The 20912-nt window shown below is 41.1% G+C and overlaps 3 protein-coding genes across 3 annotated transcripts; 1 reads left to right on the top strand and 2 right to left on the bottom strand.

The window, feature by feature from the left end:
- Window positions 1-447: 447 nt before the first annotated feature.
- On the bottom strand, window positions 448-4250 carry LOC142393362 (phosphoglycerate mutase 1-like). The gene is made up of 4 exons (XM_075478273.1): window positions 3975-4250; window positions 2937-3211; window positions 2180-2360; window positions 448-1763 (listed from the first exon to the last, which is right to left on the bottom strand). The coding sequence occupies exons 1-4, from the start codon at window positions 4111-4113 to the stop codon at window positions 1594-1596; spliced, it is 765 nt and encodes a 254-aa protein (XP_075334388.1). The 5' UTR covers window positions 4114-4250; the 3' UTR covers window positions 448-1593.
- Window positions 4251-13170: 8920 nt separating this feature from the next.
- On the bottom strand, window positions 13171-14737 carry marveld1 (MARVEL domain containing 1). Its single transcript, XM_075484306.1, has 2 exons — window positions 14623-14737; window positions 13171-14472 (listed from the first exon to the last, which is right to left on the bottom strand). Exon 2 carries the CDS (start codon window positions 14394-14396, stop codon window positions 13902-13904), a length of 495 nt encoding a protein of 164 aa, XP_075340421.1. The 5' UTR covers window positions 14397-14472; window positions 14623-14737; the 3' UTR covers window positions 13171-13901.
- A 413-nt stretch (window positions 14738-15150) lies between these two features.
- On the top strand, window positions 15151-20600 carry avpi1 (arginine vasopressin induced 1). The gene is made up of 3 exons (XM_075478272.1): window positions 15151-15379; window positions 17964-18324; window positions 18409-20600. The coding sequence occupies exons 2-3, from the start codon at window positions 17978-17980 to the stop codon at window positions 18665-18667; spliced, it is 606 nt and encodes a 201-aa protein (XP_075334387.1). The 5' UTR covers window positions 15151-15379; window positions 17964-17977; the 3' UTR covers window positions 18668-20600.
- Window positions 20601-20912: the final 312 nt, after the last annotated feature.

Below are 20912 nucleotides of genomic sequence, written 5' to 3'. Positions count from 1 at the left end.
GCCAGTGGTTATTGTTCACTGTTATAAACCAGAATAAAAACCTAGGCCAGTATATTTTGGCAGTTTTTGACAAAAGTCAGTAAAAAAGATATGACAAAACTGACCACAGCCTTAAAGATCAAATATACTTTAAGTACACAAAACACCAATGTTGCCATGACCAAAAAAAAAAAGCTATAAAACATTTTCAGGCCTCTTGGGCAATGTTAATAATATAATAATAATAATAATTGTAAATCTACCCCATCCTCTGCAAGTAGTAAAGACTGATGATTTATTGGGTAGTTAACTAGTAACATTTTTATTTTGGCATTTTCACAAATTTAATATATAATGTAAATTTTTTATGACGGCTTTTTTCAAAATCACCAGAATATGCAAGTTAAGTGTATGTAATAGTTAGATAAAAACAAATGTCGTCCAGACAAGACAGGCCCATAGACGATGAGAAGTTCAATCCACAACTCCACATTTATTAGAGGTGAGCTTTTGGGGTACTTTTACCCAACAAAGACAGAGTTACATTTGATGAAGAGAAACACCAATACTGTAAGACATAATGGGATATTCCACAGGTGGTACATAAATACGACAGTCCAAAGATGGTTGAAACACATAAAGACTCTGGTTAATAAAATACCTTTTATACACTGTTAATGAAATTGTGAAACTGGGGAACCTTAATCTTAGTAATGAATTGTTCAATTATACAGTGCAAAACTGAGTGAAGCAGTATTTGGCACCATTCAAAATGAGAAGAAAAAAAAAAATTGTCAAACAACACAGACAGCCGCAACACACAGGAAACAGGCACAAATTACATTCATAGACAGAAAAAAAACTAATCTGAGAGAGCAGAAAGGGTTTCGCTGTTCCAACTGTCCCAACCAACTCTCAAGAGACTGCAAACTGAATTCCCTTTAGAAGTGGAAATATTATCTCGAAAAAACTACTTTGAAAACAGAGCTACTAAAGTGACACGAATTATCCTCATGGCAAGTAAGTGTAAATATCTTACATGAATTAATAGTGCCACTACCCAAAACCATCTAGAAAATAATGGTATTCTAAGCTTGTTCTTATAGACATCAGTGCACGAAACAGTGTCTCACTGTTACTGTATGCAGTAAGCACTGACAGACAACCATCTTCTCTCTCAGTGAAAATTGCTCTGCAAACCTTAGATGTGTGTTTAGCATCAAAACACAGACTGTAGCTCACATGTTTATGGCTGACCATAGCTGAAAGGTCACAGGATTTCCGCCCTCTATTTCACCATTTACTAAATTCAGCATAGGGGACTGCAGCAAAAGACTTGCAACCCAATACCATCTTTCCCATATTTTGTTTTTACAATCTCTTGAGAGCTGGGCTTTACTACAGCTCTAATATATCTCAGTCCATCACCATGTACCAGTCCCCTGCAATGAGCAAGGAGAGTGAAGTTGCTCTTGACAACAATCCGCAGCATATGCAGCGTGTTTCACAAATCAAATTAAATTACAATGTAGGGAAGACACTAATCTTAGGCCAGCTGTCAGGGACAACCTATACCACCGTACACAAAGGAAGCGTTTCTGTTTTTCTGCCTCTTTACTTCTTGGCCTTGCCCTGAGCAGCAACGGCCTCCATGGCTTTGCGTACAGTCTCCTCGTCTCCCAGGAACTGCATCGGCTTCATCGGCTTCAGGTTCTTGTCAAGCTCGTAGAGGATTGGGATGCCTGTTGGCAGGTTCAGTTCCATGATGGCTTCATCTGACATTCCTACAGGGGGACAGCACACAGAAATCAAAGTTTCTAATTAATGGTAAGACGGGACAACAGGGGGTTTACCACAAAGCAAGAGTAATGGGTTAACGAGCTACGTTAAACTGACAGTCAGAGTTTTCAATGTCCTCAAGGAGGCTTTCTTTTTACCTGGCTAAATCACCATATCAACTGAAGCTGAACTCATAACCTGTAACGGAGTAGTTTATGTTCACAGTTTCGGATTAAATCATGTGTAAAAAGCAACATTCATTCATAGATTTCTTTCCCGATGATATCCCAGACAGCAAAGTTAGACTCAAACAACTTTTAAATATTTTCAGCCAAAAGTACTCACAGGTGATGTCAGACATCCCAGAACAAGAAAGTGATTAATAAATGTTGGATTGTCAAGTAACTGACAGAAAACCCACCCTCCAGGTGCTTGACAATCCCTCTTAGGCTGTTTCCATGGGCAGCGATGAGCACCCGCTTTCCCTGTTTGATCTGAGGGGCAATCTCCTCGTTCCAGAAGGGCAGCGCCCGTGCTATGGTGTCCTTAAGGCTCTCGCAGGATGGCAGCTGGTCCTCTGTCAGGTCTGCATAGCGACGATCCTGCAAAGACGACAATATCAGCATGTGAGACACATATAGAAAAAAGAGAATGTAGACTGCCAATCAAAGCTGGAACCCTTTCTCTTAAAATTTCCGCTCTAAAAGAACTCATTTCAGCCCATTATTGCAGAAATGAGAGAGAACCTAAATGCAAGTATTGATGTTAATACATCTGAACATCTGCTCCACCTTACTTGAACTTTGAACTTGAACCCAGAGGTAACTCAGTCTTGCTAGTCACATATTAACTCTCACTGAACATGCCATTAGGCAATAGCATTGAGGCCCCTGCTAGCAAATAGTAAGGTATGGTATTGTATTCCTATGATTGCCTTGTTTCTTTATAAGTTGTGCATGTAAATGTTTAAACTCTCAGATACTGAAACCGTGTTACAGACAAAAAGTACAGATTCACTATTTGCTCTCTAAACGTTTCAGTCACAGCACACAGCTGGTTAAAAAAACAAACGAAAAAAAATCAGAGATATGTACGAGTCATGCCCCCACCTCGTCACTGCCTGTGTTCATTTAACAAAGCTCCATGGCTGCGTTTGCACTGTAGATATCATGTCTCACCTTGCTGATGATAGTGTAGTAGTCATGGTCTGGACCCATGGGAGGAGGCGGGATGTCAAATGAGCGTCTCCAGATCTTCACTTGAGCCTCCCCGTGCTTGGCAGCCGTCTCAGCCTTGTTCAGCCCCGTCAGACCTCCGTAGTGGCGCTCGTTGAGCCGCCAGGTCCGATGCACCGGCACCCACATCTGGTCAATGCTGTCCAAGACGTGCCACAGCGTCCTGATGGCCCGCTTCAGCACAGAGGTGTAACAAATGTCAAACTCGAAGCCAGCATCTGTGAGTTTCAAAAGGACAGAGAGACACAATGGAGTTGAATCTTATCCCCACATGTCAACCCAATGGTTTTTCATTTTCAGAATACAAATTGGGATTGGCATTTTCTTCATCATCGCCCCCCTGAAATGTCAGTTGTGTAGATTAATATCTTCATGTCAACTTGAGAGTAATGTAAAAATCCATCCATTCTAATTTATTTGGTTAGTATTAGGGTTGTACGGTCAGTAAATGATCACAAAGTTATGTGTATAACAACTGCAGTTATTACATGTAACATATATAACACCACAGAAAGAGTTAGAAAAAGGGGGTCTTAAACCTTACAGATAATACTTGGCTTCTGGCAGCTGGTTTACCGAGTATTCTCTCCATGTATTGAACTAGCTGTCTCTAGTGCAATGTCAGCAGTAAATATACACGAATATGTGTATATTTTTCAAAGAAAGCCAGATAAATGTGTGGTGGCGCCTACCACACCAAATGACATACAAATTGCGCTTCGATTGAAACATTTTTCAAATAAAAATTAAAAGGAAAAAAAACAAAACACGCACAAATGCTCTCGCTGTGTGGCCCTACAATATCAGCGCACCAGAACAACCACATAAAGGCACCGTTTCTGCACGTCTGCACATCTCACTGCACACGCTCAGGAGCGTTTTATGACCCGAAGAATGCAGCAGCGATTATGCAATAGAGGCTCCGGCATGTCAAAGATATTACACCAAATAACGGTAGAAAATAAAACGCATCCTCCCCACCTTTCAGGGCCTGTCCTCCTCTCTTCGCCTCCTTTTCCCCAGTTTCGCTGAGGTCTGCATCGAACCAGCCGCAGAAACGATTCTCCTGGTTCCAGTTGCTCTCTCCGTGGCGAATCAGCACTATTTTGTAGGCCGCCATGATAATATTAATCTATTTTAGTCAAAAGCTTAAATGAAATAGAACTAGTGGACGGGTGGATGCTGTAGATGTTGAAATGGGAACCTCCGGCTCCACTCCGAGGTGTTAAACGCTTTTATTCTATGCATTGGTTACTCGGCCACTTCCTGGTTTTCACATCCAATGAGATTTGGAAACATGACGTTCATTGTGTTTCTCAACCAATGGCAGAGGTGGGCGTCATTGGCTCTCTGACCTTCATGTTGTACATTGTACTATCTATCTATCTATCTATCTATCTATCTATCTATCTATCTATCTATCTATCTATCTATCTATCTATCTATCTATCTATCTATTGTTTTTCGTGCAACACAAAAGAAGCAGAGAAAAACTCTTTTGACACAATTGTCAACAATAAATTGTCTTCAAAGATGAAGAAGTTTAGTGGATCAAATCCAAACTTTCAAAGCATAACCGTTCAATGAACATATATTTTTAATGCTGTTTAAAACAATTATTAATGTTCTTTGTCTTCATCCAACTGTTGCTTTCCTTATTTTCATCTGTCTCAGTGGTTGGGCTGTAAAAAACTATAACTATAACTGTTGTATCATAAATGACCAGGACCGGCCAACAGAAACAACAGTATCTTGATAGAGGTTTGATAGAGGTGTTAAAGAAACAAAAGGCTGGGAAGAAACCATGTGTTTGCCAGACAAAGGGCAAATATAGTGAAAGAAAAGGGAGCTGATATGGGATATGTGACTTGTTGAATGAAATGTCACAAAGTGTCTGTTGATCCAAGTATGAGCAGTAAAGTCTTGAAAAAGTAGTAAACCAGTCCTCCATGGAAACTGTTCATTTCAAACTGTTCAACTATTTAACCAAACAACTGTAACCAGATCTCACAGTTTTATTAAACCAGACAGTATTTAAAGCCTTTGAAGCCTCAAACTTTGTGTTTTCATGTTATCGTCTTTCCAAGATCTCACAAACTCTAAAAAAAAAAAGCCACCTGCGTAGGGCAAGACCTACAAATCATTTGAGGAAAACGCACAGTATAATAAATAGAAACAAATTGCACTTTATTTTTAGTAAAATTTTGATTTTGATTTTTAGATAATACACTTTCCATCGAAGTAGTTTCTTCTGTTTTAATTTACTGTTGGGGACATTTAGACATTTAACCTTTTTGATGGGGCCACTCATGTGTGTCCTTGGCCCATCTGGCCATCATGTGGGTTGCTTCAGTCAGTGTCACATGTGGGTTATTTACTACACCCATTAAGTACCATTGTGCTGCATGCCAATGTTTAATTAAGCTTGCCGGTTATGAGTAGCTTTCTTCACTTCTCCCTTAAACCATCTGTGTATCTGTGCAGAATGTGTGCACTCTGCCTTCAGGGTACTTTTCTTTAACCTTCAGATGCTGGTGTGGAGTGCTGAGTCTTGGCCTGAGGAGCTGACTCTACTGTGTTGTGCCATTCTCTTGTTTATGTTTGGTCTCACCCTATAAAGGTCAGCGCACTCTTCACTTCTCAGACAGTATAGAGTTGTGTTAATTTTTTAAAATCAATTTATGTATCTGTTAAGCCACTGTTTCAGGAGATGATCTGCTACCGTTTCAAAGATGCACAATGTCAGCTTCTTGCGGGCCAGGTGACAAAAGATATATGTGAACATATCCTCTAAGAGATGCGTATGTGCCTTAAACAATATGCCCTAAATGTCTAAGAATATAGGGTAAACTAAAGTTAGTTAGCCTTATGGATGCTTTCCTGGCATTCATGCAAAACAAATACTTACATTTTTGTACTAGTAAAGATGCCATCTATCAATTTCAAGTAGAAAAAAAGGATTTATCTCATTCCTATGATAGGTTGCATACTCATTCGTGTAAACTAATCCGAACCTTTGTCTTTCCGTAATTGGAAGTGATTGCAACAGGACCTTTGAGTGAATGGGACAAAACATTTTATCACCAATTTAGGCAAAACACATTTAGCCTAATCTTTTGATTTTATAGGCTAATCTAGTTTATACTTAGATGTATATCCTCTAAGAAATGTGTTTATAGACATTTACATTTCCCTTTAACAGCCTTTTTCAGCATGTTCCAGGCCCTGGCCAGTAATCTAGTTCCCTGCTTCCACTATATCCCAGTATTCCTCAGTGGATCCCCTCACCGTTTCCTCACTATTGTTTTCTTGCTGTGTGGTTGTTATTCCATCCTGCTGTTCCTTTTCCATCTTTCTGGATCTCTTATCTTGTCTCTCTGATTATGTTCTACTCTGTAATAGATTTATCAGGATTTGTAGGGATAGGCTGAGAGATAGAGGTTAATCTTAGTTTTGGGTTAATCTTGGTTATCGTGAGGGGGCAAAAAATTTTTTTTTTTAAACTTAATCAGTCTATCAAAACCTTTGCCCAATTCAAAAGGTTAGGCTGTGCTAAAATAGACTTTACGGAGCATACAATAGGTCTGGATTGACAGATTGGTGATTTCCTACTTTAAAAAAGCCTCTTACTACTGCCCAAATCACTCAAACATAGTGGATGGGATGGAAGTGGCCCAATTTCAAAGACATGATGTTAAGGCATAATCTTGTCTTGATGTGCACTGATATTGTTGCAAGAGTTTATCATATTCATTCCATCAAGGTTTTGGGCGATGATTTAGCCATAATTTCACAACCTTATAATGGCAGTTGGCTAAAGCTTGTGCCATTTTCACAGTCTGCCAAGTTTCATGGTCTCCTTCCTGTTTGATGCCTGCCCCACCCATCTACATGATGCCACACGAATAAGAGCATGGAATTTCAATAATGTGGTTAGACAAGGGCTCAGCGGAAGACCTTTTTCACTCACAAGGTGAAAAGATAAAACCCAGTTTCTCACATTTTGCATTGATCCTATATCTTATATGAAACATTCCCATACAAACTTTTTCACCAACAGAAAGTGCTGGAGCTGTCATGGACCCATCATGTTTGAGCAAAACCTCGCAACCCCAGAACTCACAGGTTTGATGTGGTTTATTGTTTTGTCAGTCAGGGTTTTTCTTTATCAGTCATCAGGAGCCCACATGACGGTCCTGTGGAGGAAACGTTTCTGTCTTCTCAGACCGGCTTTTTCTAGCAGTGGCAGGTCTCAGGGAACCATGTCAGCCAAACGTGGTCAGAAGTAGAACCCACACTGCAATCATTTTATCTGTGATCCATTTATAAACAAACATTTATTCCCCCTCATTATTTTCCATGGCTACACGGAATTACTTGACTTTCTCATGGTCACTTTTGGTGTGTCTAATGGGGCTTTGGATACAGCTGGACCACTTTCCTCAAAATGCCTTTGAGTGCCATGCACTGTAGCCATAGAAACCTTCAGTTCAGACCCTTTTTTGGCCTAGAACAGCACCCTGACATTTTCACTTTGTGTTCACGACACTTTTCCAGCCAAAACCCAGCCACTCAGTAAGCATATTTCTGCTGGAAACATGATATGCATTTTTATTTAGGTGAGATGTAGCTGCAAGCTGATTTATTGTCATGTGAAAAAGAACGTAAGTTGTAAGATTTCATATACCACCATTATAAAACTCACCCTGTCTTCAGCAGCTCCTAATTGTTTAACACAATCTAAACCAAAATGCAGAGGGAACGTATAAAAAACAAAGTACCTTAGATGACACAATCGCTTGTAGAACCACCCTTAGTAGAAATAACTTGATAAAGCGTTTTCTGTATAATGTCATCACTCTCTCACGTCATTCTGCAGGAATTTTGATCCACTGTTGATCAACTTTTTCAGCCATTCTATTTAGGACTTCCATGTGATAATGGTCTTATTACGTGGCCCAGCTGTAGGACAGATGGCCTCACATCTGGCTCTAGTAAACTTTGGCATACAGAGGAGTTCATGGTTGACTCAACGACAGTAAGGTGCCCAGGTCCTGTGATGGCAAAACAAGCCCTGATCATCAGCCCTCCACCACTTTGCTTTAACATTGAAATATAACATGTGAACTGATGCCTGTAGAGACATCCACTTCTGAGATGACTGGCAGCAGAATTAAATGATATTTGCATAGCTTCATTGCACCTCCTTGTGGACTAACAGAACCATTGCTTAAAATGAGCAGAAAGGAATGTTGCAGATTGGTTCACGGTGAAGTTATGTAAATATTTGTGGAAAGTTTCACCACAATAGACTTCAGACATAAGATATTTAGGGTTTTCTAATCAGTCAGACCCCTGTAGATCATCAGACTACAAGCAGTCTGTGACTTCTGTCTTGTTTTTTCCTTTCTTTTTAGTCATATATCTTTCAGAATTGGACGTCGCTCTTTTGACTTTTGACTCTTTTTCATCCAGCTTCTGTACCTGCAACCACAGTTTGGTCTAGCAAAGAGGATTTGGACCTTTGTGGATGAGAACTGTTGATGGGAAACAGTCTTGTGAGCAGTTATAAGGAACTCCATGATCCACTCTTGGAAGGAATGTTCGTGTGTTCGACTTACATTGCACAGAAAATGCAGCATGCCTAAAGAGTCAAGTGAAGATATAATCATGAATTCAAATTCCCACTTTGATGTTTTTTTAAATTTTTTTAATGAGGCCAAATTTTAATGGGTGACAAAAGAAGGTAGGGCTGCCAATACACATAAGTTGCAACTAAGAAACATTAAAAGTTAGACAGGAAATTAGCAAATTTATCCGTTCAGTGCCAAAGAAATCATTCCCCCTCTCTTGCTCTCAGACATTCACAGACTTATTATTTCTGAGACGTGACTCTCCTTAGCATCTTGGCAGATTGAAGGAAGTGGTGGTATTTTCAAGGCCCTATAAATAGCTATCATCATTTCCAACCACTGACTGCCATTGCCCTCACACAGCAAATGAACACTGTGCCTATTCAGAAGTATGGCTGGTGCAAAAACTGCTGTAACAGATGTGGAATCTGTAGCCGTGTTAGGGAACATTAAAGCAAACAGTATCAAAGACAAACAAGGCTTCCACACCCAACGCATGCAAATGTATGCCTCACATACTTAGAAAATATCAATCTTAGATATCTGCTCAGACCTTAAAGATATTTTTACATATCTTCCCATTGTCCCCCCCCCCCCATGCACATTCACTTGTTCAGTTCGCCTCCATCTGGTTTCCCAACCCCTCGTCCCCACTCCTCTGCAGTGGAATGTGCATCTCAGCAGTAGCAACTGAAGATGTGGTTAACAGGGCACTGCTGTGAGTGTCTGTGTTTTCATGTTTCATGTGAGAGCACAAAAGTCAGGAGTACTGCCAATGGGAAAACAGAGCCAGACATGCTGATGGGATAAAGCACTTCCAGGGGGAATTACCCACCCAGAACCTGGGTGGGTATGAATAGACTGGGCCCCTTCAGAGCTGAACAGCTGAAGGTTTACCGCTCAAGTTCTCACACCTGGCTCAATGTTCTGTTGAAAAATGCAGAGCAGGCACAAAATCCCAAGATGTTTAAAGGATGTGTGCACTTTTATATTGCTGCAAATCTGTCTTAAAATAATCCGAGCAAGATCACATGCACAGTGAAAAGGTTTTTGGTCTCTGCAGTTGCTCCTCTGGTCCACACTCTGAGATTTCAGAATGAGTTTTTCTTGTCAGTGTTTCTTCGCTGAACTTTGATGAGAATACGGGAGCATAAATTGGGGGGTGTAATTTAACTCTGAAAATGATCAAGTTGATTTTCTCCAACTCACAGTGTCATGCCTCATATTAGCTTCAGGTGAAACAGACACAATCTTTCTACAATTGGGCTTCCAGGTTTGTCTCTGTCACTTATTGGAAAGCAGCATTCACGCAAAGCATAGAAAGGAGCTGCAGGATGGCTGAGTACTGCTCCACAAAGACTGTAGTGTGATGATATTCATTAGCGCTGATCTTGAGGGAGGCCTGAGGGACAACAGCAGTTGAGCAGTTAAAGTGCACGTGGAGAAGAAATGTGTGGCTCTTTCTTTTCAATAATTTTGTGTGAACAAAAGGAACATAGCAATTGAACTCTATTGACAACATATTGAATGTTGATAGTAAGAGTTTTTAAATGTGTATCTAAAGCCAGCAAGATCTTCATAAAACACAAGGACAGGGACACCATGTTGCAACAATATCTTTGGCAGCCGATCAGACTAATTGCTTTAGTTTTGAAGAAGCAGCAGGCAGGTCAGTTTAGCACCTGGACTCTTACTGCAGTCATTCTGTTATACTACATGTAAAAGGTGGTTTGTCATCATTTTGTTGAAATAAACAAGGCGTCATCTGGTAAAGATGTCACCTGGATGACAGAATTTATTGCTCCAAAACTTTACCATTCATTCAGCATTGATGATATCTTTTTTAGATGTTCAAGTTATCCATGCTACGTGGCTTAATGCATTCCTGCACTGTCACAAATCCCAGATGGTAAATCCCCTCTTCAGCTTGGAGAGCTCTGTCCTAGTGGTATCTCTAAATGTTGAAAATATCTGTATTCTTTTCCTCGCAGGGGCAGAGTTTTATATTGCATGTATGCATGCAGCGTTGATGTGTTCACTGACAGAGGTTCAAAGAAATGTCCTGTTTCCGATGCAGTACCACATCAGGGCCTGAAGAGCATGGTTTTCAGCCTCATCTCTTGTGAGACTACACTGGATTTTCAGAATCTTTCATTGATATTGTTTCAGTATTTAAGTTTTTACATTATTCTTGACTTACAGAGTGGTGAATCTCTCGTCAACTTTACATCTAAAAGACTTATATCTCTGGAGTGCTCCTTTTAGACACAATTATGTCACTGACTTGTTGCTAATTAAGCTAATTTGTTTTTTTCTTTCAAGCATTACTAAACTTTCCCAGTCTTTTCTTTTCCCTGTCGCAACCCTTTTAAACTTGAAATGTATTTCCAGCATCTAATTCTAACTGAACATGTTTTTTATGTTTCACGGGGTATCTTGTTTTTTGGAAAGAGAGTGGTAACAAATGTAGAATAATTGTACATTTTGAAGTAGCACCATGGTGTAAAATGTGTACATTTTATTTTAGCAAGAAGATGAGAAGTGATCCCTTTCTGTGGCATCTCATGTGGCAATTTTTAGACACATGCAAGAACAAGACACAGGCTCTTTGCCAGCTTGATAGAAGCTGTTCTGCAGCTCACATTGTGTGCTGTACACCACGCACAAACACAAGAGGACAGATATTTTGACTTCCTTGACTTATATACTTTCTGGCTGGGAACTCCTATCAGTTTTGAATTCAAATCCATGACTACAGTGTGTTACGGGATTTGGTGCTTCCAGTGAGAGGCAGAGAAAACATTTAAAAGGATTTTGGCAACTCTAGGATGGTTGGTCTCTTGCAGATAGGTGGGAGAGGACACATAGGAAATGCCTCTTTGGATGAGTAGCCAAATAAAACATCACAGAGTTGGCCCTGGCTTTGTATGTTCTTCGACAAGGTTGTCTGGGTTTTCTTTATTGTCTGTGAAGCTGGAAAAAAAAGATACCACCTCACTTTTGTGGTGCCCACACCCTCAGAAAAAGAATTCTAGACTCATTACCTGGGATGCCATGTTTAAAAACTACCCTCAAAATGGGCTCATTTGTGAAACAGCCAAAACTAAAAAGGCACGAGATCTTTAAACTGTGGCCAGTGTAACAACAAGGAGCTTGTTGATGTGGTAAGCGGAAGGGTCTATGTGGAGAGGGCCTTCCTGAGTTTAATTTTCAGCATACACCATAGTTATGAGTAATCCAGGACTTAAGTGATTCACTGTGGTTTCTGTCAGCTTCATATCGAAGTCTGGTTTTGGAGCTTTGTTTCTGTAGCATGCAGGACTGCTGTGTACTGCCTCCATTTGGCTGTATACAACAGTTGTGTTTCCACAGGCAGCGACACGTGGACTGGACAACATTTCTGAGGAAGTCTGATGGGGAGAGAGTGGGTGGGAGTGGGTGTGTATGTCTGTGTGTGTCTGTGTGTGTGTGTGTGTGTGTGTGTGTGGGTGGGTGGGTGGGTGGGGGCTTCTTTCCTCAGATGTTCTAGATTTATATCCCAGTGCTGCAGCTGGTTAACATTAACCCTCCTTTACACTCCTGCAACTCAGGTCATAGAGTCCCGATATGATATCAATTATATGGTTGATTCATATTCAACGGGCATGCCTTATCATGAGTCTAAAGCAGTGACAATATAACAATTTATCTTTAATTCTCCTTTACAAAAGTAACTCATCCTGTTAGCATGCAGCACATGCGTTTATTTAGATAATCTCCAGTCTTTAACATCAACTACTCTTTTGCCAGCAAAGTGGATAAAACTTTGAGAATGGCTAAGCTCTCCATTCATTCATGTAGCTCCTTCTTTTATTTTGACAGTACACTGTAGAAGTGAACAAACACAGTTGCAGTGTGGTTTCGGGTGCTGTAAAAGCTATGTGTCAGCAGCGTGTTTTCAAGAATCAGAGTAGACTAGGCACTGAATCATCTTCTGCTGTTTGTCTTTGTTTTCATTGGCTGAAGTTCAGCTCATCTCCAGAACCCCAGCAGACCGTTCTGGTCAGGCCAAGCCTCTTCCCAGATTATTCTCCACACAACAGCAAACACACACACACACACACACACACACACACACACACACACACACACACACACACACACACACACACACACACACAGGCAGTACAAACACTCTCTTTATCATACACAACTTGCATACTTTGTGCATGTGCCTGTATGAGAGGCTCTCTCATTTTCTGCTCGCAGCACAGACAGGTCCAAGGCTCCATGCCTTTAATGTGGTTAAGTGGCATAGCACAACGATGATCCCCGCTGATTGGCCAAGGCTTTCATCTCACAACAGACGTTCCCAGAGGCTTCCGTTGCCTGCCTGTATCTTGTTTGGAAAAAGCCACTAAAAGCTCAATTAGTGCATAAGGCCCAGTTCTTTCTCTAAATCTAACGGAGAAAATCAAGAAAGCATTTCAGAAACATTTTCCTCTAGCAGGTTGCGTCGTGGCTTCTATGCACAAACACAAGATCACAACAACAGAACCACCTCACTGACTCAACCAGCTTGTCTTTATTCTCGCTCTTTGGATTTACATAAGGAGTATTGTTGCTCAGCTTACACAGTGCAGCACCATTTACATCCATGTTATGGAGTTGCTGTCGCACACAACTGAAGATAAAACTGCACGCAATACTTCAGTTACAGACAAAAACAGAGCTGGTTAAAAGGGTATCAGTACGAGTCAATGCTGTTTAACTGCTCGTTACAGTTTGCTGTCATATAAAAACATAAAAAATATATACTTTTGAAATGGCAATAAACAAAAGAATCTCTTGTGAAAACAACTGCAACAATCACAGATTTAAGGTGGACAATTAAAAAATAGCAAGTACATAAAAATGTATATTAAGGCAGTTTAGTGTAAACACCAAATAGACTGCTAGTATACTAAGTCCCTGTGAATGTTATTATGATTCTCTATGATGGAATCTACATTAAATTACTATAATTAACCTTAAAACAGCAACCAAAGTGTTAACTATGCACGTAACCTATCAAACTCCCCCTCTGTGAGTCCTCTGCACCAGGAGCTTCTTTTAATGCACAATAAGGCCTCAGAGGGACTGACTTTGCCACACCATCACTGTGGAAGGCTGCTGGAAGGGGGACAGTGGAGATAACTGTTGAGTTAAATTACAGTGAAGTTTACTATTCCTCATCTTGCAGTGGATCCATACCCCGCTTCCATCCTTAAATGCCATCATGCTCGTTTTAATGTCCTCAGATGACCGTTTGCTCTCCCCGACGCTTCCTGCACGCACCATAAGCAACGGACAGGAGATAAGCCAGGAAGCCCAAGCAGGCGAACACAGCGGCTGTCAGGTAGACCTTGTAAAGACAGGGGTGCTTGTACAGTGTCAGGTTGCAGTACGAGTTGCGATCCGTCTTGTAGATCATGACCCCTATGGCCGGCAGGTAGAGCGCGGCGGCGGCCACGTCGTGCGCCAGGTTAGTGCACAACCAGCGCTCTCCTCCCAGCATCGGAACAAGGTCCTGCTTGTTCAGGAGGGTGAGGAAGAAAAGTGTGAGGGTAAGGAGCCAGAAGAGAACAGCGACGAATAGAACGAAGTGGATGGACCCCTCGTACTTGTTGGCGGCGATGGTGACCCACAGCCCGGCACCAAGCACAATCTGCAGGATCCGAGTGATTCCCAAGAAACTCTTGAGGAACTTCAGGGTGTTCTTTACCTGAGGCTGGGGAGCTTGGGGTGGCATCTCTCTCCTCCTCTCCGGTGAGTCTCGGTCCCTTTTTTCTCGAACAGGGCGGGTGCTTTTTGCCAGCTGCAAACAGCTGGTGAAAAGGTGGACAAAAAGTGGAAATAAGAGGCTTGGAGAAAGGGGTTGGTGGTCGAAAAAAAAAATGATTAAAAAAATCCCAACTATGAGAATAAAAAGGAACTCTCTGTTCTTTCCACAGCCCCGGGGTTTTGAAATGACAAACCTTCTATGTTTCGTCTTTTCCGTTTCCTCTGTAGAATGCAGCGTTTGTGATGGGGGGCTGGGTGATGGAGAGGGGGCGGCCTGTAATTCAAACCCTGCTCCTCCTCTGCTGGACGGACGGACTCATCCGTGTCCGCTCATCTGCTGCCCTGTGTGGGCCTGTAAAATTTTTCCTATTTTTTTTTAATTTTCTTTTTTTTTACAAGCACAACTACACGTGTGACATATTCCAAAGAAAAAAGCTTTTGTTTCTTTAACTGATGTCACTCATGGTGCGTTATTTTCTCCTCTTTAGTTTGGCCTGTGCCTCCATACTGGTTCTTTTCATAAAGCTCCGGTGTTTATGAGCCCATGCGTCATTCCGTTTGCGTCGTTGGGCGCGGGATACTCACATGTTACTTCTTTCACACATAATTGACAGACGCTCCTCTCGCCAGCCAGGCTCATTGACGTCAATGGCTTGGAGCAGCGTACGCCCTACGTGGCCGGGAGGCGGAGTCAACCACCCTCTCCCAGCCCCCAAACCAGTTATTGGTGAAAATAAAGATCTGTACCAGCCCGGATAGGCGGTACAGGTCCGTTCTTATTAGTTTTTCAAACGACATTGATTTATGATTGACAAGCAGCACAAGGACGCGAATTGATTGCACAAACAGTCCTGCAACAGTGAAACAGTTTTACTCGAAAGAAAGGGAACAGCGGTGCGTAAAAAACAAAAGGAGTGACAGAGGTACTGAATATTCCTACATTATCCTCGGGTAAGTAAATGTCCTTTCCTTCTTTCACATGACAGCCATATGATTCACCATTCTCGCTTTTTTTTTAAATGCACAAAGGAGCGAACATTGCATGGATTAGGCAGTAAGATGTTCCCAAGTTGGAACGTGTTTTATCTAATTTGGTGGAGTCTCCATTATGCTTGAGAAACGAAGGAGCAGTCAGAAAAAAAAAAAATAGGTTTATTGTGTGTTTTCTGTTTAGTGCCACATCATACAATTGTGATAATCTGTGTGATAAAAATTCCCAGACATGTCATCAAATAAAACGCGCTTAGTGTGAAGGGGTCAAGCATGGGACAGTATCAGCTGACTGACCCAGTTATAAAACCTGTGGAACTAGATAAGCTAGTTAATGTACAATCCCTGGCAAGGAGCCTACTATGGAATTGCCATACACTTGGGCAGTCTTCATTCAGCTTTCTTTTTTTTTTTCCGGTGTAAAAATAATGATAATAATGTGGCAAAAGATGTTAGTTGTTTCCAATAAGCTGTGTTTAAAATGTGGGGGAAGTAAAAACAAAATGGAAAGGTCGTGAAAGCGAAACATAAAGGTCGACCAAGGAAGACCTCAAAGCATCAGGACAGAAAAGTTCAAGCATTTGAGCCTTGAAGTAGAAACAACAAAGTGCGCAGAAATAGGAATCAACGTGTGTGACCGAGCTGCAAGAAGCTGGCTGAAGGAAATGGGATTTCCATCCTGAAAAGCCAAATGTAACTCATCACTAACACCTAAACAGAAGAAAAGAAGGTGACAGTGGGCTGAAGAGAAGCAGTCTGTGGATGGTTGGATGAAAATGATATTCAGTGATGAATCACCAGCCCGCATTTGGACAAGATGATGCTGGAATGTATTTAGTTTGTTGCAGGTTCAACGAAACATAAAAAAGGTAGACAGCCTGAAGAAAACAAGCAAATTTCCACAATCACTGATGATACGGGGTTGATGTCAAGCAATGGTCCAGAGGAGATGGCTGTCATTACCTCTATTATCTTTTCTTATTCTGTCAATTGAAAGGAAGTTTGGCGATGATTTAGTATATTTTCATGATGATGTTCCACATTGCAACAGAGCAAAGGAAGTTCAAACCTCTTCAAAGCTGATCCGTTAACTCCCATACAAGAGAGTCGGAACGTAGTTGATTAAGAATATTGTTTTTGATTAGTGAGGTCCTCTAAGAATTCAGGCTGTCATTAAAACCAGAGGAGATGCAACAAAGTATGAAAAGTGGTCTGTTTTAAATCGTGATTCCATATTTTTTCCCTCAACTTTATCTAAAAAAAAAAAAGGCAAAATATTGCAACAATTGCATTACCAATGGTTAGATAATTAAGAAACAAGAACAACTCAAGAGTTACTCTTTAACCGATGAGCAATAAACATTTTCTGAGTAATTCTTACCTGTGTATTGCTGATCAGTGTTTTCTGAAAAACTTTGTTCTAACTCAAACTTTAATTCATGTTTCCCTACACAGTGCTGGCTGCTATTTACCAAACTGATTTTTTTCCACATTCTCTGTTCCAACAAGTAAAGTGGTGCATCATAGTGAGTGATCACCGACGTTTTGAATTGTTTTGGCTACCCAGACTTCTTCTGTTTCCTTTTGGAGGTGCACCATCCTCTTTGACTAATAACTTTTTGCAATTAATTTTAAATGGAACATTTCAATATTTAACTCAGAACAAGTGCATAATTGCGAAAGTTTGTGATCACATGCAATATGCACACTAATATTTAAGCAGATGGTAATGAAAAATTTGTCCCTAGTTGCGTGCTGTCCACCAACAGGTTGAATTAATTAAGAGCCACTCAGGAAGATAATGGTCAGCTTTTCTGATTCACAGGTTGATTAATTCATTAGCTTCATCATTTAAGCATGCAGGCAATTAATGTCAATTCATGAATTAAAAAGTCACTCCTCAGTTATTCCTCTTTTGTTTCTTGATGAAATAATCATTAGCCAGTTAGTAAGATTTTCTGAGAGTTACCTCTTAACCATTAGTGGATTAGCAGCGAGCCCCTCTGTCAGTAGTCATTAGTAACATACAAACCTTTGTGTAGCTTGTTGCAAAGTGTTACCATTTGAAAAGCTTTTCAGCAAACAGGACACTGACCAGTGTGCAGGCACGGCTTTAGTCACTCAGATAATTCTGGCTTGTAAGTGTCCCACTTACAAACATATGTGTGTAAATAAAGATGGAGTTACCATCTGCAGTGTAATTGGCTTTAAAGTGTTGATCGTCACTTGCCATCAAGCAAGATTAAGGAATCAGAGCCAACTGGCAACGTTTGCCTTGTGGCAGCTGGCTATAGGTACTCTCACGCATTGTAGCTTTGTTTTCAGTCCCTGCCTCAGGAGTGGCTGTTCTGTTATTGATTTAGAAGCAGACGCAGATGGACCTGATGCAGTCCTGAAATGCCTTTCTGACAGGATTTCAATCACACTCATGTCTTGTGCTGCTTTTTGTCAAATATGAATTGCAGATTCAAAGCAGCTAAAGCTTGAGATCTATGCTTTGCAGACCCATCAGATTTAGATGAAATTCTTGGTTTCTTTTCTACAGGGTTGTGCCTGTGCATGCCACCTTTTCCTTTGTCTGGCCAGATGGATTCTGGCTCAGCGTCGCCTTCTTCCTCCGTGTTGGCGGGTCCTTCCCCGCTTTGGCGTCTGGCTGAGAGGAGCAGGAAGGCCGGCTCAGGGAACATTTTCAGCAACGTGAATCTGTGGCAGCTCCAGAAACTGTTCAAGGCTGCAGGAGACCAAGATGCGGATCAGAGGGCCCAGCTGGTTTGGGGGCTCAGAGATGAGGCCGAACTGGCTCGTGCTTTAATAGGACTGAGGACTCGAAGTCAGCGGAAAGGGCTGAGGAGCAACGGGAGGGATACACTGGGATCACACTGGTTGCGTGCTTTCAATCACCTTAGGTAAAGGTACAATTAATCTTACACACTTTTGCAAAAGTCGGCAGTATGTCCTTTTTATTACTATTAAAAATGTGTGTTGCTCAGGATCGGCGAGAGCTCACCGAGCAGCCAGAGAAAGGATGCCAGTGGGGAGAGCGATACTGAGGCAGAAGCACAGATAAGTCCAGAGCCTGTCAGATACACCTCAGGAGGGACAGCAGGAAGAGGAGTAGGCACTACAGTGGCACTAACTGAGAGCCAAGGCACTGCAGGGACCTCTGAGACACCAGTTAGAACCGGCTCAGCACAGAGAAGAGGAGGAGAAAACAACCCGGAGAGATACCTTCACCGAGTACTCCACTGATGAAGCAAGAACAGGGCTGCATAAAAAGTCCAGGAGAGGACACAAATAACCTGCCAGGCTCAAGTGAAACTGGGTCACAGGTTGAGAGATTAGACTAGTTTCTCATATGCCCCAATGACTGGCCTTTCAATGACAGATGTTGGTATGCTGACACTACACTGTTACTTGTCGCAGACACATTTCCACCTGTATTATCCAGCACAAACCACTGACTGGCTCAAGATATCTCCCAGATTTTTGGAACGATAGCCTCCCAGGAACAGCCTTGTGTGTTTTCCCTGATTCTACCTACTATTGACACTAATTCTACGTACCGATAATTTCTTGGTAATGACGTGATTTAAAGAAGTAAATGTAAAGTAATTTAACTGATCAAGGTGTGGCAAAGTCACTGCAATAATGGCTCCTTCTTCCTTAAAATGAAGTCTGGATTTCCTCAACTGTGTATCTACTTCCTGTTCCAAAAAAACCCTAAAAATACAATTTACTTTATTTATTTTAGCTTGAAAATATATTCATTTTTGCATTTGCTTCACGAACATTACAAAAGAGAAAGAAACTGAGCTAAGTTGTTTTTCACACCCCTGTGTGATCAAAGCGGGATAAAAGGACAGAAGTCATGCGTGTGTCCTAACATACCTGTCACTGATTCCCAGAAGATGATTCAAATTTCTCTTTACTGGCTGAACATGTACTGAGACCCGGAACTTCAGCTTGTCAATGGTTGGTAGTTTCATAAAAGAGGCCGTGGCGATTATATATCACTGATGTAATGCATCTTAAATCCCCCGGCATCTGGTGACAGGTGATAAGAAAAAAACTGAGCTTTTCTGCTGAAACACCTGGATCATCCTGCCAGATAAGATGAGGATGGGAGGGTGAGGGGTTGGATAATCGCCCAACAGTGTGGGATAGGTGGAGCTATTGGACATGAAAGCTTACTTTCCAATTGAAGCAACAGTGACAGGGAAAAATAGTCTTTTTACAGCTGAAATTCACCAAAGCTTTATTATTGGAAGGGACGTAATCAGAAAGTCAACCCTGCTGAGACACCAAAAGTAAAAGTGCTAGGCCTCGCTGTGCACAACAACACAAACTTGAAAAAGCAATGCTGTCATATGAAAAAATGTTCAGGTAACAATACAGAAACCAGCTGTAATACAAACTTTACAAGATTCTGCAAACTTGAATATTTTTTGATAAAACTGATGTGTCATTTTGTAATTCACGATAAAGTAAGTCTTGTATTTTTTTTTCTGCCTCTTTTTTTCCTAATGGGTAATAACAGCGATTGAGTTAATAACACAGTCGTGCTTGTAAATGAATGTGCAGGCTGAAAGAACACATGAATCAAACGCTTTTTGAAATTTTTTGGCATTTGGTTGCGTATTCATGCTGCTGTGTTGCCTTTTGATCTCCTACACACAGTTTTCAACACATCCAGATCTCCGGCCTGTGGCCACAATCTGACGCTACTAACTTCCGTGCTGTGTGACTTGTTTCTTTGATTTAGTTAGAACATTTTTCATGTTCTGCATTTTAGTTATCCCTAATTCCACTTTTTAATTTGAAACAGTCTTCCTTTGTACATCCTGTTGTGTTTTGTTTCCTGACCTTTGTTTAAAACTTGGTTGATTGTACTGCGCCTGTTTTAAGTTAATCATCACTCCCTTCAGCTTTCCAAATCCACTCTCATCACCGCTCTGCCGATCCTTGTCATAGTTGTCACGTTCAGTTATCTCTTGTGGGGTTGTTTTGTTGTTGGATTTCCTGGCATCACATTGTTGTTTTTTTTGTAATGTTTATTAAGGTTTGTTCTTCACCTGCCTGCCTCTTAACCTTGTTTATGCACTCTGGGCCTCTCCTGAAGACCACAGCTGACGAGTGCATTGTTCATGTAAAAGTTTTTGATTAAATAAATATGACAAGAGAACTGTTGATATTCTTTCTTACTAATTTTCTGAGGGATCTTGTATACTAATGTTGATTGAACAGGGGGTTTGAGGGACCTGAATTTAGGACACCGCAATCAAAGAATTAGACTAAAAAGCTAAAAATTTTATGAAAGTCAGAGAATGAGCATAGCTGACTGGCTGCAGGAATTCATAGAAGAAGTCCCAAATGTTCAAACAATAATGAAAGTAGGCAAAAAAAAAAAAGGCAGGCAAATTTGCAATAAAACCAACAAAGAGACAATTCCGAAATTGCACACAGGGGCCGATAGGGTCACAAGGCACAGATGGAA

Source organism: Odontesthes bonariensis, chromosome 2 (genome assembly GCF_027942865.1).
Source record: "Odontesthes bonariensis isolate fOdoBon6 chromosome 2, fOdoBon6.hap1, whole genome shotgun sequence".
NCBI classification, from domain to species: domain Eukaryota; kingdom Metazoa; phylum Chordata; class Actinopteri; order Atheriniformes; family Atherinopsidae; genus Odontesthes; species Odontesthes bonariensis.
This window is presented reverse-complemented; position numbering and strand designations above follow the sequence as displayed.